At 35.3% G+C, this 12010-nt stretch overlaps 1 protein-coding gene across 1 annotated transcript; it reads left to right on the top strand.

Annotated features, from left to right (window-relative positions):
- The first annotated feature begins 786 nt into the window (after nucleotides 1-786).
- On the top strand, nucleotides 787-11694 carry LOC128198297 (alpha-tocopherol transfer protein-like). The gene is made up of 5 exons (XM_052882793.1): nucleotides 787-1037; nucleotides 1793-1930; nucleotides 5444-5567; nucleotides 7708-7936; nucleotides 8751-11694. Exons 1-5 carry the CDS (start codon nucleotides 802-804, stop codon nucleotides 9023-9025), a joined length of 1002 nt encoding a protein of 333 aa, XP_052738753.1. The 5' UTR covers nucleotides 787-801; the 3' UTR covers nucleotides 9026-11694.
- The last annotated feature ends 316 nt before the right edge of the window (nucleotides 11695-12010 follow it).

Here is a 12010-nt window from a genome sequence, read left to right as displayed (position 1 = left end):
AACCGATTTTCATAAAAGTGAAATGGGACCAACCTGATATATATTTTTATAACAAAAAAGAATTTTCAAAACTGATTAATAAATTACGAAGTTATGAGGTAACAAACAAAAAAATACGCGTCCAATTGAGAACCTTCTCTTTTTTTGTAGTTAATTAAAAAGGTACCTGCTTAGCATTGTACTGCATGCATGAACCGAGCAAAAATTTGGACCATGCAGCGCTGATTTTCAGTTGTTACATCAAGTATTTTTGTATTACATACCATAAAATAGCCACACCATAGTGATAATAAAATATATTTACAAAAAAAATTAACTGAATTCAAAATCACAAATATAAACTAAAAAGCGAAAAATAACATCGCATTTGCTACCTTCTGATCATTTTGAAGGCGGTGCCAACACAGTGATGCATGACCTCAATCCGTTTAAATCATGAAGTTGTAGGATTTTCGGACAGTAATTCTTTCAGAAACACCTTTAATATGCCACTGGCTTAGCACCGGATTTTATTTTTCTGTTTTTGGTGTGTCCTAGCATAAGGAACGAAAACGCCACAGTACAGGCGATTTCGTTATTTTTTCATTTTAACTTAAAATTACTGAACCGATTTTCACTAAAACTAAACGGGACCAATCTGGAAGCATACTCTTTAAAAAAAAAGAATTTTCAAAACTAGTTAAGAAATGACGAAGATATTATACAAACACAAAAAAAAAGAAAAAAAAAACATATGCGTCGGATTGAGAACCTCCTATTTTTTTTTAAGTCGATTCAAAAGCATATTCATTCAGTTCAAGGATGTCTCCGGCAGCGTCGTTTGGGGAACGATGGGCCCGCGACAACCTGGACAGAGAAACTTCACCAGAAGAGATCCAGACCCTCGACTTGTTTCCTGTCACTTGTGGAGGAGATCTGGCAGAGGCAGCCAAGAGGGCGAGGAGGTACTACACCGCAAGAGGAGCCAGCGGTTTGACAGAGCTGTGGCATAGAAGCCATCCCGATGATGAAGACATACTCTCGAGCTGTCAAGATGCGTACGTAAACAGTAACTTTCTATTCAGTTTGTCAAAGCCCATTTTAATGGACCACCAACCGGGCCCCTTCTTATAGGAGAGGGGATTTGGAGCTCGAAGTCACCACGTTGCTCTGATTTGGGTTGGCGAGCTTAGGGTTGTGTCTAATTCTGTATAAAATATCAGACGCGACTAGCTAGGAGATCTACAGAAAAACCAAATTCACCGACTACTTTGATTCTTCTGCGGATATTTTCATTAACACGCTTAAATTAATATAATCTATATCTACTAATATAATAAAGATGAAGAGTTTGTTTGTTTGATTAAACGTGCTAATCTCAGGAACTACTGGTCCGATTTGAGAAATTCTTTCAGTGTTAGATAGCCCATTTATCGAGGAAGGCAATATATATTATCCCCGTATTTCTACGGGAACGAGAACCACGCGGGTGAAACCGCGAGGCGTCAGCTAATAATCAATAATTACCAATAAAAAATACTTAATATTCTTACCTCATGCCCTTAGTTTAAAAAAAAATTAAAGGCATTTTTGTATATATTTACCGATATTTTTTTTGAATAATATTGAAAGTTACTGATGCGACGGTTCATGTCGTACTGATTCGAGAATGTATTCGTTTTTGAGTTTTGTACTCGAAGCGGCTACGACGCCGTCGTGTTCCGTGCGCTCTATCTGCGTATTACTGATTAATCTGTGAATGTGAAAACATTCAAGAGACATATTTAATACTTTTTACTTATAATGTTTCCAGTTACATCGTCCCACTACGCGTCAGGAGCGTGGGCGGGCGGCGCGTGACACTGGTGCGCCTGCCCGCGCCCACCGCCCTGGACCGACCGCTGTGCGCCCACGCCTTGCTCTCTAGGTGGCTCATGATATTGGATTTGAGGTAAACCACTCATATTTTAACCTATTATTTTTCTATATATATAAAAATTAATTGCTGTTCGTTAGTCTCGCTAAAACTCGAGAACGGCTGAACAGATTTATCTTATCTTGGTCTTGAAATGTTCGTGGAGGTATAGAGAAGGTTTAAAAGGTAAGAAAAATCAGAATAATTGCCGGGAAAACCATAGAAACAACTGTTTTCTATTTCCCATACAAACGTTTAAGAGTGAAGGGGTAGGGGTAGGGTAGGGATAGAGAGGGGTAGGGCAGGGGTAGAGTAGAGATAGGGAAGAAGTGCACATAAATCAAAGCGAAGCTTGCCCGGGTCCACTAGTATGTATATATATTTTAAACTCGCTAACTATGGGCTCAAAATCACTCAGTGATGGAGCGATCTATGCTTTTAGTTTATCTGCGTGATCGAACAATGAGGAGATCCACAGACGCAACCAAAGTCACCGACATAGCTCAGCGAGTCGCGAAGCTGAAGTGGGCAGGCCACATAGTTCGAAGAGCCGATGAACGTTGGGAACCCAATTTGCTGGAATGGCGACCCCGCACCGGAAAGCGCAGTGTTGGTCGACCCCACACTAGGTGGACCGTGGACATCAAGCGGATTGCAGGAAACCGCTGGAGGCCTATGTCCAGCAGTGGATGTCCATCGGCTGATAATGATGACGATGATGATGATGACTCATATTTGCAAGCCTCCATTCGCACGAGCGATTTTTTAACGTACGTTATACGTTCACACGTTAGCATTTTAAATACGCGACGCTTTTTTCCGAGCAGTGTTGCATTTTCAATTTTGGGCGTTGGAAATAGACTTATTTCATACTATATATTTTGAACGCCTTTTTAAAGCCCGTTAATGAAAAGCTCGTGCGAATGAGGGGGGGGGGGGGGGAATTTATTATATGATTGTAATTGTATGGCTTGTCTGTTTTCTTTACTAATGCACCTATTAGAAATCTAATCTAAATCTTCTTACCAGATAGCTTGAAAGGTGCTGATATTATATTAAACACAATAGGGTAGTTGACTCATATCAAATTTAATATAAACAATATTAATTTCGTGTAGTACATGGAATAAGGTTATTCACGTATTTTTAAAATCATTTAGTTTAAAAATCATGTATTTTTTTAATTTTCCAAACGTCAAAAACGCTGTCATTTTGTGACGTCACAATATTACTTGATATACTAAACGTCAAACTGATATTGTTAACTAATATTTTTTGTTAAACGCTCCGTTTGTAAGGGATTTGTTATAGTGACGTCATGAAACAATATACTCGTAGACCATCATGGCCGACAGTCGTTTTGGCTCGTATTGTCAAAAAATATTTAAAAATTGAAATTTTCATTTAATCACGTCTCAAAAAAATATAATATTTTTTTTCAATCTAAATATAACGATAATGAACAATTTAATACCATATAAAAAAAAATCCTTTATCCTATTGTCTGAAAAAAGAAACCAAAGATTTCATTTTAAATAAATCTGAAAAGGTAATACAGTTATGAATATTACGTACACAATTGACGCATTAAGTGCCAATTCCACTCGACGAAGTGGAACTTTTAATAGCGAAAGTTTAAAGAGTCTTTGAACACGTAGCTATAAAGGCTGAGTGCTTTTAAAATGGTCCTTAAAACTTTAAACCAGATGAGCTTGGGTGAGAAATATAACTTTTCCAAATTTAAATTCTAATGGTACAGTCTAGGTGAAGTTTATGTTTATTGAAACAAAGGTTTGTCTAAGTAACAAATAAATTATTTAGATTTTTTCTCGTGTGTACATATTATACATATGTATAAAATTTTTTTTGAACATTTCTTATATATAAATATACTATATAAACGATAATTCCACTTAAAGTCCATGTGTTACTGTTTTATTTTTAACTTATTTTTTTGTACTAATCGTTCATAATATTATTTATGTTGCACTTTTAGTTAATTTTAAGATTTTTTATTTAATAAATATTTTTAAGCTATTATCATAGCATGGCATAGCATAGCTTTAGCTTTTATCGCGGGCTTTGAGCGCGGTGACCGAATTAAGAACGACCGTAAAGAAACGAAATATTTTTTTTTTATTATTTTAATAATCTGATCACAAAATGAATATTTTTTCTTAGTTTTCTGGCGTTTTACATAGGGAGAATTTCTTCTTTTGTGGGTAGAGAGCCCAAGTCCAAAGGCTGTTTAATACATTCTCGGATATACGAATAAGTTTACACGTATCTACATTTATGTACATTTATGCATGAGTTCCTTAATGATAAAGATGTTCGGAGGCCGTTGGATCAGCTTCCACCTTCACACAGGAAGTAAAACTATAAGAAATGTAAACAGTAATTGTTATCAATTGTAAATTATAATACTGTATGACTTTTTCAAAAGAGCAACTTTTGAGTTTCTTGCCGGTATCTTCTCAGCAGAACCTGCCTTCCGAACCGGTGGTAGAATCTTTACAAATAGTCAACTGACGTGTCAAAAGTGCTTGTAAACTGAGCCTACTTGAAATAAATGATTTTTGTATTTGATTTTTTTTTATTTATTTATTTATTTATTTATTATTATTTAACAAACAACACATTGAAATTAAGCCTAACCATAGTGCAACACAAACCACAGTTAGTTTTACTGTGCACTGGTTATTATTGCATACAATAAATACAATATTTAGGAACAAACAGAACATTATTAACAAACAGAAGAGGATAAATAAACAGATTAACAAACAGAAGAGGATAAATACCAAGAATAATGATTATAGGGTAGTTGAAAAAAAGTGTGAGTGAACCGGTGCTGCGACGCTACACAGGCTGTCCCAAAAAATAATTCTTTAGTTTCCGCTTATGTACGTTCGTGAGTATATTGGTATCTTTTAGAAGATTCTTTACCGCATCCGGAAAATCGTTAAAGATTGTCGGAACAATATATTCCAGCCTTCTCTTACCATACCCATTTATGAAGTTCGGTACATACAATTTACATTTTTTTGAACTTCTTAGTTGTTTATTGTATGTAATTTCCTTCAGTTTAGGTTTTATTTGAAGGTACTGCTCTGTTATTATGGAATATTTTGTTTTTACGTCTATTGGCATTAATTTACAGTAATTAAATAAGACATGATAATCATTTCTATATTGTTGTTTTATTTTTTTCGGTACAATGGTTTTTAAAAGGCGTAGTTGAAGTTGATATATTTGATTAATATTACTTTTATACGTAAGACCATAACTACTCAATCCATATGATATTATTGATTCACCTAGTGCTTTGTACATCATTAGTAAGGTGGAAAATGGAACTTTGTTATTGATCAATGATAGTTTAGCCAGGAGAGCACGAAGCTTATCGCACACATAATTAATGTGTTCTTTCCATTGAAGACGATCATCGATAATTAATCCTAGGTATCGTTGACTGGAGACCGTCTCAACGGAAGCACAACTACAAATATTAGATGTATTTTGTACGTGTATTTATGATCATTACAGATTACGTGAAGACCCAACACCCGGCGAAGAAGTTGTCTTCATAGATGTGTGTGACTTACAACCTTCGCATCTCAAGAACCATTTCAGAGGCTCCTTTTGGAAGGACTTCGTGTGGTGTATGAAGGTAACATGTAACATCATTAAAACAGCTCATGTTCGGCTCACTGTGAAGCACAAGTATCCTCTCAGAATGAGAGTGGTTAGGTTAGGTTAGGTTGGAAAAATAAAATAATATATCGTAATCTATGCTAATATTATAAAGCTAAAGAGTTTGTTTGTTTGTTTGATTGAACGCGCTACTCTCAGGAACTACTGGTCTGATTTGAAAAATTCTTTCACTGTTAGATAGCCCATTTATCGAGAAAGGCTATAGGCTATATATTATCCCTGTATTCTTACGGGAACGGGAACCACGCGGATATATAAACAGGATGTTGCGGAGTACATTCCATAACTTCAAGGTGTTGACAAGTCCACTTGCCGAACTGCCTAACAATCTTTTTTTTAACTAAAAAAAATAATTTTACGTTTTCATACAAAGTAATTCAAATAAATCCGACTATCCATGCAACACACGAGAGCCGTGATAGCCCAGTGGGTGTGACCTCTGCCTGCGATTCCGGATGGTGTGGGTTCGAATCCGGTTCGGGACATGCACCTGCAACTTTTCAGTTGTGTGCATTTTAAGAAATTAAATATCACGTGTCTCAAACGGTGAAGGAAAACATCGTGAGGAAACCTGCATACCAGAGAATTTTCTTAATAGGGATGATGACAGTTTTTTAAATTGTATATTAATTAAGAGTATGCTAATAGTAAAGCAATTTTGTAACAGTAACAGGGTATCTGCGATCATTACTTTCGGAGCTACATGGATTTAAAGGGTTAGATTTGCGGTGCTGCCGCGGATTCCTGAAAAACGCCCCATACAAAATAGTACGAACTAATGACGTCGTAGGTACATAATGATCATTAGATTTGTATGGGCGTTCAAACAAAATTACTAATATCTTAGTTATATGTGCGTTTATGTTTGTAGTTCAAATGTTAAAAAATGTCACATTTAATGTAAGGAAGCTAAAACTGTATGAATTTTCATTTATTTACGATAAAAGATTTTTAATGGTTTTTTAAATTTTATAATCTTAATTACTTTGCAAATATCCGGACAATCTTTGCTATTTATGTATAAATTAGTTAACATTGACCTTATTTACACGAATGTATCATAAAAATCAATATATTCAAACCTAGTCATCATCCCCATTCTCTGCGTGTTTGAAGTCTGTCAATCCGCATTGGGCCACGGACCGGATTCGAACCCCTCCGTAAATTAGGACTTACAACTTATCATAATGAAATCAATCGTCGTTATCAACCCATATACGGCTCACTACTGAGCTCGAGTCTCCTCTAAGAATGAGAGGGGTTAGGCCAATAGTCCACCACGCCCAATGCGGTTTCCTCACGATGTTTTCCTTCACCGATTGAGACACGTGATATTTAAGTTCCTAAAATGCACACAACTGAAAAGTTGGTGCATGTCCCGGAGCGGATTCGAACCCACACCCTCCGGAATCGGAGGTCACATCCACTGGGCTACCATGACTCTGAATAGCACTCACGATAGTTTAAATTCTAAAACATGTATATTGGTATTGTTTTTAAGCTTCCGAATGGAAACAGGCTAATATATATGTATAGTTTCACTACTATTTGCTCAAAAACACTGTCATATTACCACTCCACAGCGGGGCTAAACAAGCATTGTTGTTGTTGTCTTCATCTAGTGAGAATGGTGATACTAATTTGGAGATGGATGAAATTTTCAATGTGTTACCATCAAAGTCGAGACGCATTTACTTAAATATTATTTATATTATAACCTACCTAGGTAAACTGGAGAAAACAACAACGAATGGATTCACTTACGAAAGGTGTTTTTAAAACTATTATATCCCACGTTTACCTCACATACTCATTATTCATCTTCACGGCAGTCGGAAATTATGTTACCGGGTAAAAGCATCTCCCTTAATATCCAAAATTGTAGACTTTGTACATTTAATTTTCAATTAAAATAAATCATTGAATATTGTACTAAACTATTTTATTTTCTCGCAATCGTAGTGAAAAGCAGAGTGTAACACGTGGGGTTAAACCCATTATAAACTCGGTTTCTATTTAGACCTAAAAATACCTCGTATATAATGGGTCTTTTTAGCCCCTTGTATAACAATCTACTATTTCTTTGTATTTTCCAGTCCGTATACCCTATCCGGTTCTCCGAAGTGCACATAATCAACACACAACGCTTGAAGACTATGTCATTGCTGTTGCTTCACATCGGGCTGTATCCATGGCGACGCAAGATCGTTCACATACACGCCAATGGGGAGCAGATCAATAACGCTATGGCGGTAGACCACTTCCCCATTGAAGGATTACCATATGAGTATGGTGGGAAGGCTGGCGCTATGAAGGATCTCAATGGTTAGTTGCACATTTTTAAGCGGAACCATTGATATAGTAGCTCTATGAGCAGAGCACAATAAGAATATTTTTGATAAACATACATTGCTATAGCAAATGAAATGGCTTTAGCCAAGTTACATAAATTCTCTTGCTACAAATGCTAACGCTTCGAAAAATAAGGAATGTACGGAGATGGTATTCGCTTTAGAAAGGCCTCGTTGTCAAACTATCAATCAGTTATATCATCCCCATACATTATTATTATATTATATTCGGAGAAGTGTAAAAAGAGAATCATTGTGTAACAATGTTCCCAGAATAGAAAGTTCTGTCTACTCGTATATACGTGGATGTTATTAGTCAAGTCATTAAGGGGTTTCCATACTTCACGCGCTTTATCCCAAAAACTAATTAATAAATAAGAAATTATCAAAAACATAATTTGTAGAGAATTTTACTGTTTTTATTAACATTAATATTTGATGCAATTGCTATTAGAGGTAAAGAAATATTTCCAAGAAACATATTTTTGCAAGCTTTCATATCTAAGAACATTCATTCGTGACTTGTAAAACTTTCGAGACAAAATTTGCATCCTCCAAATAATTAGTCTTTTTATATAACTTTCATCAATCAAATTGTAAGTATTCAAATTGTAGGTAATATTTATTAAACAGAAAACATACATATTTCACAAACAGCCGATCCCGTAGTAAATTTAAAAATTAAAATTAACAAGTCCATCAATTAAATGAAAGACAAATCTAGAAGTTATAAAAGTAGAAATAAATAGTTGTATATAGAAAATTAAATTACGTATCGTCATTTTCAGATGAATGGACGAAGAAACTCTTACTCAACTCAAAATGGCTGGCAATGGAGAATCAAAAGTTCTACGATACGGAGTTGAAGTTGAAGTTGAAGCCACAGATAAAGCGTGCACGCCGCAAAAGCGCAGTACGCAACATTTGCAACACAAACGCATCGTACGACATGCTGACACGCACACATTCATGCCGATCTTTATACAAGAAGGAGGACATGGAAGAAGGAACACATGGTGCATATAGGACTTTGAAAGTGACAGATCGACACTTCCATGTTTGAGATTTTATAAAACTAGTTGATTTGAAACTTACTCGTATGTAGTTACAATAGGGACATTAATATGTTGCTAATTACATTAATAGCTAGCTGACCCGGCAAATGTTGTTTTGCCCGTCGATATAAATCGTTAGATAGGCCCCTACATATTAAAGAACACACAATATTATGTCCTTACTCAAAGACGTGCACGCACAACTTAACTTAGTATGCAACAAGCGCATGCTGTGATTTAAAAAATATTTTACTGTTTTTTGTTGTTTAATCCCTTAATTGTGCCTTTGTGATCATTTTGGAAGTATAAAAACACAAGCCGCTACACCAATATAATGAGAAAGTTGTTACTTTCATTCGTAAATTTTGTGAAACCAATGACAATTCCGTGACGCTTTGGGGCCCATTTAACGATCTAGGATCGATGGTTTTGCCATATAAAACTCAAATCTTGACTCAAAATTCTAATGACTTATTTTTTATGATCATTTGATGGCAATAGACAAAAATCATTAAATCGGTCAAGCAGTTCCAGAATACCGTGACACGAGATTTTTTATACCTACCAACCTATTAGAATAATTTGACACAAAGGTGTAAATACATTTACATACATATTTATTAGTATATTATGATTAAATTTCTAAGAAAGTTTTAATTTTGTGTCAATCTGTGATGATATTCCAAACTTTATTAAGTATCAAAACTTTCAAAATTCTGAATACCTAATCATTTATAGTATGGTTGTGAAAGTGAAAATACAACCAAAATTTAATACATTGAAATAATGCTCATTTTAAGTAATTATGATAAAAACACAAATGTAAAAATTATAAACTAAACTGAATTGATTAAATTGATATAAATTTTACAGTTACCAATCAGTTAAACTTTTAAAAAAAGTTAATGTGGTTAATGCAACAAAAATATTGACATTAATTGTTAGACCGAAATTTTCGCAAAGCAGTTTGTACCGAGTAGGTCTTAAAATTAAATGAACCTCTCTTTATATATCTTTATACCTAAGTGTAAATAATATGCATTTTTAAACCAATTGTAGGTAATTTAAAAGTTAAAAAAACTTCATTTCATTTACGATGTATTTTACGAATATCTACTTGTCCTTAAATCCATGACAATTTACCTACTTGTAATAAATATATTGACGTAATTTTTCACTTTTTTAATACAGTGGTTAGCCTAAGTGGCTTAATTATGCTAGCCACCCACCATCCAACATGCTTGCAGCGCTAACGGTTTGGCATCCAATAAAACTGATCTGAGCCTATAGTTATGTGACCCTTCGGTTCTCTTTCTACAAACGCTAACGCTTTGGAAACAAACAAAATGTATGGGAATGACAGATCCGATCGACAACTTGATCACGTGACCTGTCGACACCTAGTGAATGTCATTGCCATGATATATTTTTTTTAATTTTCGAAGCGTTAGCGTTTGTAGCGTGCCACATGGCTACAGGTCTTGTGTTGGTCGTGTTCTGATTTGGTACGGGGGCAGATAGACAATAAAACTTCTACTTGAGCTTGAATCACATTTATGTAATAATATTTAACATTTATAAGATACAACAATTAGGTAATGTAATTTATAATTTGGAGAAAAAATATAAGAGCTACATGGCGATGACTTAAAGGTAAAAGAAGAGAATGACATCTCGACAGAGAGTTGCCAGAGTGGAAAAATAAACAGTGTTGTCACATTTAATAGCAATAATTTAGGGCGTACATACACACAACTCAACAGGTCGCAACCTGTATGATTTTTTTGTGGGTAGTTATGAGGTCATGTGTTCGAGATCTGAGTTGGGCTATAAAATATTGAGCTTCAAAAGTTCTAAGTACCAGCCTGCCAAGAAGCTTGAAAAGTAGGTAGGTAGGTTCAAGTAGGCTCAGTTTACAAGCACTTTTGATACTTCAGTTGACTATTTGTAAAGATTCTACAACCGGTTCCGAAGGCAGATTCTGCTGAGAAGAAACCGGCAAGAAACTCAACAGTTGCTGTTTTATAAAACAAATCATACAACATTATAATTTACAATTGTTGACAACATTACAATTTCTTATAGTTTTACTTCCTATGTGAAGGTGGAAGCTGATCCAACGGCTTCCAAGCATCTTTATCTTTAAGGAACTCAGCAATGGTGCAGTAACCTCGACTAAGTAAATGTTTTTTAACACATTGCTTAAAGCTATGCATTGGCAGGTCCATAACTTGGGTATCTTGTTATACTTGTGATGTACAACCTCTGTGCCACGGAGAACACCATAAGACGTTGGTCCCAATCATTCGCAGTAACATCGGATAGCGGTCTGTCAACCAGCATTGGAACGTGGTGGGTGTAAGCTCCAAATTCTCTGTAGACATTGCTGTGTGTGCCTTTAAAGGCTGACACTGATGATTGTTAGCCTTCAAAGGATAAAAAAAAATAGTTCGTCCTTCACTTATGCTATTCGATATTGTTGAAGCGTGTTTTGTTTGGCTCCAAAAAAACCATAAAGCAAAAGAAGTAAGATAGGAATTAGTAATGTACTATTTTGTTGTGAAAAAAAATGCAATGAATGCCTTTCACTAAGTATTATATATTGAAATACTTTTTACCTATATTCTCAATCGAATATGTTTTGTTATTGTTAAAATAAAATTAATGACATAAAATACTTGTTTTTTTTTATTTTTATTCGTATTTTCATTTTAGAAAATCACCAATAAGTAACAACGGTACCTACGTTGCACTCTTTTGACGGAATTCTTCATCCGTCCTGTGACTGCACCACCGCGATCCTTGCCTGATCCTCACCTACGTCCGATGGTCATCGTTTTCGCTCCTTGTCCCTTAATGCCCACTTTCCCCCTTCTAGGGCTAGATGACACACACATAACGACAAGATCCAACTGCACCACCGTGATTCTTGCCTGATCCTCACCTAGTCTGATGGTCATGTTTTTCGCTCCTTGTCCCTTGCTCACTTTCCC

The sequence above is a fragment of the Bicyclus anynana genome, chromosome 8 (assembly GCF_947172395.1).
Source record: "Bicyclus anynana chromosome 8, ilBicAnyn1.1, whole genome shotgun sequence".
Classification (NCBI taxonomy): Eukaryota; Metazoa; Arthropoda; class Insecta; order Lepidoptera; family Nymphalidae; genus Bicyclus; species Bicyclus anynana.
The sequence above is the reverse complement of the archived record's forward strand: the minus strand, read 5'-3'. Positions and strand labels throughout refer to the sequence as shown.

Bases quoted from the DNA above. Each gene is read 5' to 3' on its own strand.
- LOC128198297 (XM_052882793.1), top strand. From the start codon at position 802: ATGTCTCCGGCAGCGTCGTTTGGGGAACGATGGGCCCGCGACAACCTG. The intron at 1,931-5,443 runs GTAAACCACTCA...TGATCATTACAG, and splicing joins CTCATGATATTGGATTTGAG to ATTACGTGAAGACCCAACAC. The intron at 7,937-8,750 runs GTTAGTTGCACA...CGTCATTTTCAG, and splicing joins CGCTATGAAGGATCTCAATG to ATGAATGGACGAAGAAACTC.